The sequence below is a fragment of the Ctenopharyngodon idella genome, chromosome 10 (assembly GCF_019924925.1).
Source record: "Ctenopharyngodon idella isolate HZGC_01 chromosome 10, HZGC01, whole genome shotgun sequence".
Taxonomy (NCBI): Eukaryota; Metazoa; Chordata; class Actinopteri; order Cypriniformes; family Xenocyprididae; genus Ctenopharyngodon; species Ctenopharyngodon idella.
The window spans coordinates 38,366,256-38,378,843 of NC_067229.1; the positions used below are offsets into that span (position 1 = coordinate 38,366,256).

The 12,588-nt window shown below is 38.2% G+C and overlaps 2 protein-coding genes and 4 non-coding genes across 7 annotated transcripts; all 6 read left to right on the top strand.

Annotated features, from left to right (window-relative positions):
• The first annotated feature begins 1,821 nt into the window (after window positions 1-1,821).
• Window positions 1,822-7,204, top strand: LOC127521601 (cytotoxic and regulatory T-cell molecule). Of its 2 annotated transcripts, XM_051910948.1 has the most exons (12): window positions 1,822-1,986; window positions 3,139-3,288; window positions 3,409-3,561; window positions 3,672-3,788; window positions 4,217-4,375; window positions 4,822-4,920; window positions 5,523-5,597; window positions 5,732-5,770; window positions 5,875-5,946; window positions 6,170-6,322; window positions 6,440-6,526; window positions 6,628-7,204. In XM_051910948.1, the coding sequence occupies exons 1-12, from the start codon at window positions 1,848-1,850 to the stop codon at window positions 6,786-6,788; spliced, it is 1,404 nt and encodes a 467-aa protein (XP_051766908.1). In that variant the 5' UTR covers window positions 1,822-1,847; the 3' UTR covers window positions 6,789-7,204. The 2 variants fall into 2 exon arrangements, with proteins under 2 accessions (XP_051766908.1, XP_051766909.1); XM_051910949.1 differs by lacking the exon at window positions 4,217-4,375.
• An 860-nt stretch (window positions 7,205-8,064) lies between these two features.
• hspa8 (heat shock protein 8) lies at window positions 8,065-12,458 on the top strand. Its single transcript, XM_051910947.1, has 9 exons — window positions 8,065-8,254; window positions 9,021-9,230; window positions 9,456-9,661; window positions 9,903-10,055; window positions 10,291-10,846; window positions 11,056-11,258; window positions 11,354-11,552; window positions 11,631-11,863; window positions 11,974-12,458. Exons 2-9 carry the CDS (start codon window positions 9,026-9,028, stop codon window positions 12,166-12,168), a joined length of 1,950 nt encoding a protein of 649 aa, XP_051766907.1. The 5' UTR covers window positions 8,065-8,254; window positions 9,021-9,025; the 3' UTR covers window positions 12,169-12,458.
• On the top strand, window positions 9,274-9,369 carry LOC127521980 (small nucleolar RNA SNORD14). Its single transcript, XR_007932495.1, has one exon. It is a non-coding gene; the product is annotated as a small nucleolar RNA SNORD14 (small nucleolar RNA).
• On the top strand, window positions 9,723-9,818 carry LOC127521982 (small nucleolar RNA SNORD14). The gene has a single exon (XR_007932497.1). It is a non-coding gene; the product is annotated as a small nucleolar RNA SNORD14 (small nucleolar RNA).
• On the top strand, window positions 10,128-10,223 carry LOC127521981 (small nucleolar RNA SNORD14). The gene has a single exon (XR_007932496.1). It is a non-coding gene; the product is annotated as a small nucleolar RNA SNORD14 (small nucleolar RNA).
• On the top strand, window positions 10,882-10,977 carry LOC127521979 (small nucleolar RNA SNORD14). The gene has a single exon (XR_007932494.1). It is a non-coding gene; the product is annotated as a small nucleolar RNA SNORD14 (small nucleolar RNA).
• Window positions 12,459-12,588: the final 130 nt, after the last annotated feature.

The following is a 12,588-nucleotide window of genomic DNA, read 5'->3' on the forward strand; positions in this document are numbered from 1 at the left end:
CGATCGGAAAGAAACTCGCTGGGCCTGTTAGACTCGCGGCCCTAGAGGTTTGTGAGAAATTCGTAAATTTCATGTGCACAAAAGATTGTGTATCAGCGATTTTTCGCACACACCCATGACATTTGTACCATATGGTATAACTCCTCACTCTGAGCAACTTTGCCTCTAGGACTGTCGCTGTCCATCGAATTGTTTGTTAAATATCCGTGATTATGTAAAAAACCTACTTTTGCTAACTAGACCTAGGTTTTTCGCCTGATCAGAACCAAACCAGTGCAATACAATTCTATGGACTCTCTAGGTCAATAATTATCAAAAAAAAGTTGAACTTTACCCTAGGGGTAGCTATAACAGGAACATTTAGAAATGGGGCGTGGCCAAGTGCCCGCAAAAGCCTATAAATCCTAACCGAAAACTCAGAACTTTACAAAAATGGGTGAGCACATGCAGCATATGGCTCTAAAGAAGCATGCCAACTTTTATGGAGATCGGACCATAGATGGCATAGTTGGCTGAACATCTGATGCATATGGCACACTTAACTGGAAACACTTCAGGATTTTCAAAGTTGTCATCTGGTTGGTTGAATTCTACAGGATGTCCGGGAGACATGTGTGTCGCGTTCTTTAATGATCCACCTGGAAACAAATGCCGTGACGCCAAACCCCCTTGTAGAAGAAGAACGCCGTCATTGTGACAATGAGCGATTACCAGGATAAACTAAACGCTGGATTTTCAAAAGTATGTGAAGTTTGCGGCTCCATTGTTGCACAACAAATTTAAACAAAATTTAAAAGAAATATAAACAAATTTATTAGATGCACGCCGGTCTGTTATTGTAGGGACATCGACTTTAGACTGTCACGCCCCTAAACATGACGCAGAACAAAACGAACTGTGATTGGTTGCGTTAGATGTCAGTCAAATGTCCTCTTGGGTGGTCCTTGGCCAATGAAAGCTGCGATAGAGTCCTTCTGCCGTCAGTCTGAAGGTCTGGCTACGCAAGACTAGCTGTAAATGGTCTTTTCCATCTATGATCTAAGTGGTTACATGCTTGCTAAATAAAACATAATACCTTTTTACGCATGTGCTTAAAGTCCTTAAAGCGCTTGAACTCCGATAATTGCTGCTCGCAGCTATATTATATTATGCTACACTACTGTTCAAAAGTTTGGAGTTAGTGATACTGTGAAATACTACAATTTAAAATAACTTTATATATTTTAAAATGTAATTTTTTACTGTGATGGCAAAGCTGACTTTTACAGTTTTTCAGCATCATTACTCCAGTCTTCATTGTCACATGATCCTTCAGAAATCATTCTAATATGCTAATTTGGTGCTCAAGTAACATTTCTTATTATTATCAATGTTGAAAATAGTTGTTCTGCTTAATATATTTAACTGTAATACATTTATTTCAGGATTTTTTGATGAATAGAAAGATTAAAAGAACAGCATTTATTTGAAATAGAAATCTTTTGTCACATTTTAAATGTTTCTGCAACTTTGGTCAATTAAATGTGTTCTTGCTAAGTAAAAGCATAAAAGTAAAAAATTCTTTAAAAACAATCTTACTGACCCCGAACTTTTGAACATTTACATATTATATTATATTATATTATATTATATTATATTATATTATATTTGAACATTCATATACTATGAAATTGTTAAGTAGAAAGCTGAGCCCAGTCAGAATTTAATATGTCGAGATAAGTTGAGATGAGATGAGAGATGAGAACTTAATAGGTCAAAAGGTGGCAAGTGAATTTGCTAAATGAGAACCAGCCTCTGGCCCAAATGCCCCTGAAACTTCACACATAAATTCGCTCAGGGGAAAGACCATGACATTTCATGATGTCATGGAAGCGACTCTCTTTAAAAAGAGTCTATGCAGAGGAAGTGAGCTTCAGAGTTCAAGAGCGCGCAGTATGGAGATCAAAACAGTCTTTGTTATTCACATTCTTATGTTCATCGTAGGAGGTAAGACAAATACATTTCTTACTTACAAAGGTATAGGCTATATCTCTGACTCTGTATCTGCAGCTATATCTCTGAAAAAGTGGCGTTGTGGTTGACTGGTTTGTGAATGTATACCTGTTACCTGCAGGTAGTTTGCATGAGTATAGTTTGGGTAGGTTACGTTGTCCGATGTATGTCAGTGCTCTAAGTGTTTCATTGTATAATGGCATAGATTTTTTAGATGATTTTAACATTTTGTGCACTCATTTAGTTTATTACAAAATGTGTTGAATGATATAACTTTAGTTTATAAGTTTGCTCACCTTGTGGTTGTAGGAAAATATTCTTAAATACGGTACTAACACAGCAGTGGACATGAAGCTTTTAAGTAATGGACCTAAATATTGAAAGACAGTATCAGTGAATATATTGCACATATTTAAAAATTATAATTAAGTTACATTATTATAAGGAATTAAATTCAAAGGTGAATAAAAGAAATACTGAATCATTAAAGAATCTTGAAAAAGTTTATCACAGTTTACACAAAAATATTAAGCAGCACAGCTGTTTTCAACATTGATAATAATAAGAAATAGTTTCTTGAGCACCAGATCAGCATATTAGAATGCAGGCTTGGTGAGCATAAGAGACTTCTTTCAAAAACATTACAATATATCAGTAAAGACTTTTATGGTACTGTAACTCCCACATACAAAGGCACATTATGGTCAATTTTACATATGACTAAAAAAATGTCGCCCCCATGTCGCTTGATTTAGAACTTTATGTTTTATGTTTACACCTCTGTGAGTAACGTTTAACACCACTGTTTCCTGTTCCAGCACTAGCATGTCACTTTTATGTGTCACAGTGGCAAGTTTTCTCTTGCTGCAACCACACAAGCAAATAAAAGACCACTTACAGCAGTCACTTTTTCTATAATGCAAAGTGTAGCCCCTTCTCACTTTCAGCCACAGCTCATAAGAGTGTTGAGAATAGTCAAATGAGTCAGAGCAAAGTGTAGGGTGTCTGCGGTCTTATCTGCCCCCCTTATCAACCTACTGTTCTTCCATTATACTAGCCCACCCTTTTGACTGTATTTAGCATTGATCAATGTCTAAGGTTGGAATGCTTTGTTGTTTCTGACTTACTTTTCTTCTTTCTAAACAGGCATAAGAGAATGTTTGGCAACAAAGTTTCTCACAGTGGCAGAAGGAGACACACTGGTACTGAAATGTCCTCGAAATAATTTCAGTGAGAAAGCATTCGTGGAGTGGAGAAATCCAAGAGGACATGTTATGTTCTTCAACAACATCAAAGGTGAGGGCAAGGACACTGTATATTGTATGAAAACCATTGAAAAACACATTTAAAATACATTTACATGTCCTCTTTGTTGTACTTCATAAACATTAAACATTTTTTCACGTTCTCTTACAGGTCTACGAGATTCAAGAAGCAGCATTTTTACTTTAAACCACTCTGAATATACATTACTCCTGTCTAACGTTACCTTCGACGATGAAGGGACTTACAGATGTCAAATATATGAAGATAGAGTCTTTTCAAAAAGATTCAAAGTAAAAGTTTTGGGTAAATATTTTATCACTCATCTTTTCTGAAAGCATGCATGAAATATGACTAAAATGATTTGCTGATGAATAATGGAATATGAAATGAGACTCTTTTTGATCTGGTCACAGCAACCCCAAAAATCGAAATGGCTGAGTTTGATGATAAAACAATCCTCAAATGTTCAGTGACAGCGAGTGGCAACCCACCTGAACTCTCTTGGCGAATCAGTGGCGTTGAAATTGAAGGTAAGTTACGAGAAGTGTCTGCGTGGGCAGACAGTTATGGGGGCACAGAGTTTCCAAACTTTTGACCAGTACTATGTGTGTGTGTGTGTGTGTGTATATATATATATATATATACATATTAGAATGCAGGCTTGGTGAGCATAAGAGACTTCTTTTAAAAAACATTACAAAATAACACCCACAGACATACTGTGAAACAGATATATTGACAAATAAATTCCCATGCCTTCTGACATTTCACACACTGTGAAACTACTAATACCTCGTGAAAATAGAGGAACCGCAATATTCTGAAGCAGGTCAGCTAAGGATAAATGTGAACAATAGTATATCAACAGTAAATTGAGAGTTTCTTAGATTATTTGAATAAAAATAAAAAAAATATCACAGATTACTGAATATATATATGCCCTGTTTTGCCCTAACAGCTCTACCCAATACCTTGCGGGAGGGAAGATCCAACAGGTCAATGGCAGTTAGCATCTTAACAATCAAAACTCATATCAGGGAAGCAACGGTGATGTGCTTGGCAAAACACAAAGACCTTCAAAAACAAGTGATGGATTTTATCATCATTGAAAATCACTGTAAGTACCACAAATGGTACATAAAACAAGTTTCAGATACATATAATCAGTTCCACCATATTTGCGCACACCTCACCACTATCACTGATTTCCCAAACATGTGACCAATAAACAGGAGCATTTTGCCATAGATGCCATTAACCATTATTAGAAAAGGGAACTGAAAGATAAGGGGATTTTGTTTGGCTGTGCTGCACAAGGAAAGTGCATCTACACTTTGGAGTATTTGGTAGTTTCCCATTTAAGTGAATGTGTGGTCCACATTAGAGTGATCAGTCACATGATGTCAGGGAAGTCAGCTATTTCTCTGAACAAAACTATGTTCTCTATACAGAAAAGACACACTAAACATGTATAGTATAACAAATACTTAGTATAACAGATTCTTATAAGTAAACAGTCAAACAGTCTGAGTAATTGAATGTTTTTATTGTGTTTTCATATAGCTGTTACGGCCTCTACATCAAGGTATTCCAGTACTAGAGATGAGCTAAAAACTGAGACAATGACCACAGCCACTTCTTCTCCTGCCATTAGCAGTACAGGTGAGTGTTTATTTTTTTTAGCCAAGTATGTTGTCCCAAATTCAGAATTTGAACACACACCCGGAGCAGTTGGCAGCTGTTTTTTGCTGCGCCGCCCGGGGAGCGATTGGGGGTTAGGTGCCTTGCTCAAGACCACCTCAGTTGTGGGTAATGAGAGTGGAAGAGAGTGTTGTTTATTCACTCCCCCCACCTACATTTCCTGCCGGTACAACCTTTGAGTTACAAGTCCGATTCTCTAACCATTACGCCACAACTGCCCCCAAATTAAACAATAATTTCATATGTGTTTGGAAAGTAATGACATATATGGCGTCACAATTACACTACATAAATTAGGGATGTCCAAAGAGAAAGTGCATGACAGAATACTTTAAATACAGCTCGCTTAAAAATAAAAGCAAAACCCCCTTCTGTGTGAGGGCTTCACATAAAACCACAGAATGGAAATAGCTTCTGCTCCTTGTGACTCTCTGCCTCCACCTACTGGTAGCTCTTGCATACTGCACATAGTCACTTCTAGGCAGTCTATTTATCTTCTTTTCTTTTTGATTTTTAAATTTGATACCTCACAACTGATTAAAAACTACTTCATCTGATCACAGCACACATGGAATTGTCGTCAGAAAATACTGAAGTGCTCCCAACAGGAGACGGAACTACCTCAAATCACAGACAAGGTAAATATGCAATTTTGCATGATAAAACACTTATTAACAATATTTCAGTTTCATCTAAAATGTGTGTTTTGTATGAGTCAATTTTAGTGTTTGGTGCTTTGTGATTAATTTATTTGCTTTTTGATCTCTTTCAGTAGAGGAACATTCTACAGCAACAGATATAAACTTGACAAGTAAGTGTTATTAAATTTATTTCATGATATACTGAACATAATATACCACTCATTCCTGCTTATTTTATGTTGTGAAATTGATCAAATCTATCTTTGCATTTCAGCACAGAACATAAACTCTTCAGAGTCCAATTCACCTGAAGGATACCTGACTAAAAATGGCACCAACTCACAAGGTGTGAAGCTTATGAAAAATAAAATGCTTCTTTGGTACCAACAAGTTAGCAAAACAAAATTTCCATTTTGTTCTCAAATAAATGATTGCCAATTGCAAGTCCAAATTAAAAAAAACAACAACATGTAAAGGACATTAATGATGTTATTAATGATTCTTATGGCTTTGTGATGCTATCCTAAGTCATTATTTGATGATAATTATATTACTTTGTGTAATTGCAGATTTGGGCATAGGGGACAAAGACAAACAAATCAATCATAAGGAAAGCTCACCACTGCTGATCCTGCTGGTCACATCCCTTATAATAGCTTTACTTATTGTAGTCAGCTTCTTCGTGATCAGACTGCGAAGGGCACATATAGCCTGGAAAAAAGGTAAGATAAGATTACTTACATATTTATACTTTAATTCAAGCTTAATTTATATTCTAGGGTTTAGCTGGGGTTTAATTTTTGGATACAATTGTTCATTTTAATCTGATTTCATAACAGAGAATGAAGAATCAGAGCAGTCTGTGGAAAGCAGCAAATCAAAATCCAGTCATGAAGAAAAGCAGTCCCAGGAGAGGAGAAGACAAGGTATAACCACTTAAACCATCAAATCTGGTAGATAAAACACTTAAGCTTTTTTGTCTTTACAAATCACTAATATTTCATTTCTCTCTTGATTTTCGGTCTAGGCTTTTGGAACTCAAATTTCACAGAATACAGAGTGGAAGAAACGCCACAGAAAACAGAAAATTCAGTAGTTACAGTAGATGTCATCACTGAAACACAAGACGGCTCAAGAACAGCTTGTAACAAACTTGATGGAGCTTGTGTCAAGGAGACTGAACTTTAGAGGAAAATTCAGCTGTATCTGAATCCTCATAAGGGACTGAACTGATTTTGCAGTTCTGTTACGAACAATGGTGCTCACTTAGTCTCTTTCAGGAAAAATAAAAGATGATGAATATAGGCTTTTGTATATACTGTTAGCTGCTCTGTATTTACATTGTTGCTGGTTAACAATATTTTTATACTGAATGTAAAGAAATGTTTTATTATAATGTGTTGTTTACAGTTTAATAGCTTTGAAGTGTTCCAATGACAAAATTGCAATAGACTGCATGACATTTCATCATTAGAATATATTAAAATGTGTTTTTTAACCTGAAATGGCTGCTGCTCTCCCTGTTATCAATGTCCCTGTTTAAAGTCAATGTCTTTTCTATGAAACTGTTTGTTTTTTTATGAAATAAAACTTTTTTTATGTAACATGTGGGTGCTATGCTTGGTGAATCTTCTAGAATGTGATATATATATGCCTCTATATGCTTAAAACTGGTTCACTTTTTGATGTAACTTCCTCTTCAGTATTGTTTTAGGCTAAAAAAAAAACATATACTCGTTAAATATTAGGATTTTTTAGCGCCTAACATGTGACTTTTCAGCGTTTAGTGAACTCCATGTCCACATGTTGTGGACACTTCCTCGTTTTTTTTTGTTTTGGTGATTCGAATTGTTCATTCATATCGCCACCTACTGGGCTCTTGCGAAAGTTTATTTCCTCCGATTCGTTTTCTTTCCTTTAATCGTTTCGTTTAATTCGTATCCCTTTTCTTGATAACTGAATAAATTAAATAAATAAATATTTGACACTCTGCCCCAAACCCTAGATCCATCAGGGTTCAGGTTTCAGTCGGCGTTGTGTGTTCAGCTCCTCGTGCATGATACACAGTGGAGCAGAGTATTATCAACATGTGCTATCTTCGTATCTTGTAAAAAACACATATAATCTACTCGATCTCTATTACAAATGGTATAATATGTAATAACTAATATACTTTAGTAGACAAGACATACTGATCCAAACCAAAGTCATTTAGATATTTGGGCTATATTTGGCATAGTTTAAATGTATTTATGTGCTTATCTTCGCGCAATCTATTAATCTATTTGTCAAACATTTGTGTTTTGCTGTACCATCGTAGCATTTCCAGTGAATTTCGTTCATTTGTACGGCAGGACAAACTGTTCCGCATTGACAGCGGTTGCGGCAAACCTGAGGGGGATGGTCTGGAATTTTTTTCTAACCAGTTTTATCCTTGGTTCTTCCTTAATGGGCGTGGCTACACGGAGTATTGCGATTTTACATTGGTGCTTACGGTTGAAGTCGAGTTATCTGAAATCTCATTGGCTCAGCTACCGGCAATATATGCTGTTCCAGAACATTCGACCGTTCTCTTATTGAAGCAAGGCGAGGCAGCTTGTCGCCATTCCAGCTCTCCAACCGGCATCTTCACTCATCTCGTTTTTTCCAGCTTGGTAAGGTCTTTGTTCTATCTTTATCGATTATATAGCATTTATAATCTTACAGTTAAAACCAACTTCTCTGCATGCACAGCGTTACCCCTGTTTTGTTATTAAATACAATTTAAAGAGTTGTATTTAGTTTTTTTTTTATTAATATATTTATATCGAACATTTTTCAGATATTCTGAACCATTAATAATGATCCCATTATTGTTTATTGTATTTGGTACGGTTGAGTTGCATATTAAAAGTAGTTTCCCTTGCATATTCTGCTTTTTAGTTCTGTTTTTTTTTTTTCTTTTTCAAAGAAAAAATCAAAGTCTGAAGATAAATTTACCTATAGTTACTACAAGTAAAATACCTGAGAGAACAATACGTTAAATTTAAACCGCGACTGGCACCTCGTGTAATCTTATCACGCGCCTCAACCGACCTTAATCTTTACTTAGATTTACATGGTCTCACAATACCGGTTGTAATACCGTCTTTCTTTAAATATACGTGTTTTTTTGTTTTGTTTTTTTTAGTATAGTGACAGAATTGGTTTGAAACTGCATTTAGAACATATTTCGATCGATGTTATCCTTAATTCAGTAATCGACCATAGACTGTTCCAGAAGCTCAAACCACGTGGTCTGACTCATATCCGCATATGCTCCTGGCCTGGGCTTGGTCTTATGTGGTTTCACAGCAGTATGTTGGATAAGTAATCGATAAGGCCTAGATCACGTTCTCTTTAACTCCAATTTTTTAATTTTTTTTTTTTTTTTTTTTCCAGACACAATGTCCAAGGGACCAGCTGTTGGTATTGATCTCGGGACCACCTACTCCTGTGTAGGTGTCTTCCAACATGGAAAAGTTGAAATCATCGCTAATGACCAAGGAAACAGGACCACTCCAAGTTATGTAGCTTTCACAGATACAGAGAGATTGATTGGAGATGCTGCGAAAAACCAGGTCGCTATGAACCCCACCAACACAGTCTTTGGTAAGTAGTCATTTATAAAAAAAAAAATCATTACAAAAATTATTCGCTATGATGAAGTTTATTCCTTATCATTCGTAGTTTCCACCAGAGGTTGAAAAACCAAAGATGGCTGAAGTACCTTCCTTGGATGTCTGAGCGAAATATTTGCCAAGAGATTTGAACTTTTTTTTTTTTTTTTAAACCTCTACATAACCTAAATGTGTACCCATTTCTTGTCCTCAATAGATGCCAAGCGTCTGATCGGCCGCAGGTTTGATGATGGTGTTGTTCAGTCTGACATGAAGCACTGGCCTTTTAATGTCATCAACGACAATACCCGTCCCAAGGTTCAGGTCGAATACAAGGGTGAGACCAAGTCTTTCTACCCTGAGGAGATTTCCTCCATGGTCCTCACCAAGATGAAGGAAATTGCTGAGGCCTACCTGGGAAAGGTGAGTGATCATTCAGCTCTGTCAAGTAGCTCTATTGAACTCCCCTTTGACTTGATGTGCTTCGCTATGATGAAGTTTATTCCTTATCATTCGTAGTTTCCACCAGAGGTTGAAAAACCAAAGATGGCCCATGTACCTTCCTTGGATGTCTGAGCGACATGCACTATGCTTTAGTTGAACTGTTAATATTGCCTTTCACTCCAAGTGGCAACTAGGGTTAATTTACACTCTCTCCTTGCAGACTGTTTCCAATGCTGTGATCACAGTGCCTGCCTACTTCAATGACTCTCAGCGACAGGCCACCAAGGATGCTGGAACCATCTCTGGCTTGAATGTTCTGCGTATCATCAATGAACCAACTGCTGCTGCTATTGCTTACGGTCTGGACAAAAAGGTTAGTTTAAACATGCATGTTATAGTAGCTTTATGAACTGGTGACCTCATTCAGTTCTTTTTAGCCTTAGTTTCGCTATGATGAAGTTTATTCCTTATCATTCGTAGTTTCCACCAGAGGTTGAAAAACCAAAGATGGTCCAAGTACCTTCCTTGGATGTCTGAGCGACGTTTCTTAGTGTTGTACAACTTATTGATGGATGTGCAGATACTTATGCTTTTATTTGTCTTTTCAGGTTGGTGCTGAGAGAAATGTCCTTATTTTCGATCTTGGTGGTGGCACCTTCGATGTGTCTATCCTCACTATTGAGGATGGCATCTTTGAGGTAAAATCTACTGCTGGAGACACTCACTTGGGTGGAGAAGACTTTGACAACCGCATGGTGAACCACTTCATCACAGAGTTCAAGCGCAAGCACAAGAAGGACATCAGTGACAACAAGAGAGCTGTTCGCCGTCTCCGCACCGCCTGCGAGAGGGCCAAGCGTACCCTGTCCTCCAGCACTCAGGCCAGTATTGAGATCGACTCCCTCTATGAGGGCATCGATTTCTATACCTCCATCACCAGGGCCCGTTTTGAGGAGCTCAATGCAGACCTCTTCCGTGGCACCCTGGACCCAGTTGAGAAGTCCCTTCGTGATGCCAAGATGGACAAGGCTCAGATCCATGACATTGTCCTGGTTGGTGGCTCCACTCGCATTCCCAAAATCCAGAAGCTGCTCCAAGACTACTTCAATGGCAAGGAGCTCAACAAGAGCATCAACCCCGATGAGGCTGTTGCCTACGGAGCAGGTGAGCTATTTTTGAGTTTAATTCTTTCTGTTCCTTCGCTATGATGAAGTTTATTCCTTATCATTCGTAGTTTCCACCAGAGGTTGAAAAACCAAAGATGGTGCAAGTACCTTCCTTGGATGTCTGAGCGACTGTTGTCACTGATATTTGACCTTCTCAAGTTGCCCAAGGTTCTTATTTTATTTTTTTTCTCCACCCTTCTGTTTCAGCTGTCCAGGCTGCCATTCTCTCCGGTGACAAGTCTGAGAACGTCCAGGACCTGCTGCTGCTCGATGTCACTCCTCTGTCCCTTGGAATTGAGACAGCTGGTGGCGTCATGACCGTCCTCATCAAGCGTAACACCACCATCCCAACCAAACAGACGCAGACTTTCACCACCTACTCAGACAACCAGCCTGGTGTGCTTATTCAGGTGGGTACCAAGTAGTTCTATTAAGAGTTAAGTCTTCTCACCAAAGTCACTTGGATCTCCTTTAACGTTGCTATCTTAATTTCCTCTCTGATCAGGTTTATGAGGGTGAGCGTGCAATGACCAAGGATAACAACTTGCTAGGCAAGTTTGAGCTTACTGGAATCCCCCCTGCACCTCGTGGTGTTCCCCAGATTGAGGTCACCTTTGACATTGATGCCAACGGCATCATGAATGTTTCAGCTGTTGATAAGAGCACTGGCAAAGAGAACAAAATCACAATCACCAACGATAAGGGTAAATCTTTTTCTTAACTAAAATATAATGTACTGATTTTGCCGGTCACTTCAGAGGTTAACTGTAAGTGTATTTCAGGTCGTCTCAGCAAGGAGGACATTGAGCGCATGGTGCAGGAGGCTGAGAAGTACAAGGCTGAAGATGATGTGCAGCGCGACAAGGTTTCCTCTAAGAATGGTCTGGAGTCCTATGCCTTCAACATGAAGTCCACCGTCGAGGATGAGAAACTGAAGGGCAAGATCAGTGATGAGGACAAGCAGAAGATCCTTGACAAGTGCAATGAAGTCATCAGCTGGCTTGACAAGAACCAGGTAATTTTTCCAGTCGAGACATTTTAGTTATGTGGCTATTTGATTACTTTTCTAAACTTGCGTTAGCAAACCCAAAAATGACTTTGCATCTCCTGTTTGAAAAATTTCAGACTGCTGAGAAGGAAGAGTTTGAGCACCAGCAGAAGGAGCTGGAGAAAGTATGCAACCCCATCATCACCAAGCTGTACCAGAGTGCTGGAGGCATGCCAGGTGGAATGCCCGACGGTATGCCCGGTGGCTTCCCAGGAGCCGGTGCTGCTCCAGGAGGTGGATCCTCCGGCCCAACCATCGAGGAGGTCGACTAAGCCATTCCAAAGCCACTATTGCTACCTCCATAGCAATGTTTACTGTTGCCCTCTGTAGTTGGACTCCTCTAAAATGTTACTTTTGTGACTTTTAGATGACTTCAACTTGCGGAGTGATTGTTGCAATTAATAAAGGGGGATTAAGGGATCACATTTCCAGATCACAGGGAACACATTTTCTACCTAGATTGCACAACCTATTTATCAACTTATGAAATGTGAATTTCATAAGTCTTTTCCAACTGCCTCAATGCTTTGAAGGAAATGAATAAAACAGTGACTTATTCCCAGTGCTGTCTGTCTTTTTATTATATATAAATCTTGAGTATAAAATCTGTGTAATTCAGATTTTGATCTGAAATGCTTAAGTTTATAAACTGGATTTCTTACCCTTGATGTTTAATTAAAGTGTCACAATGT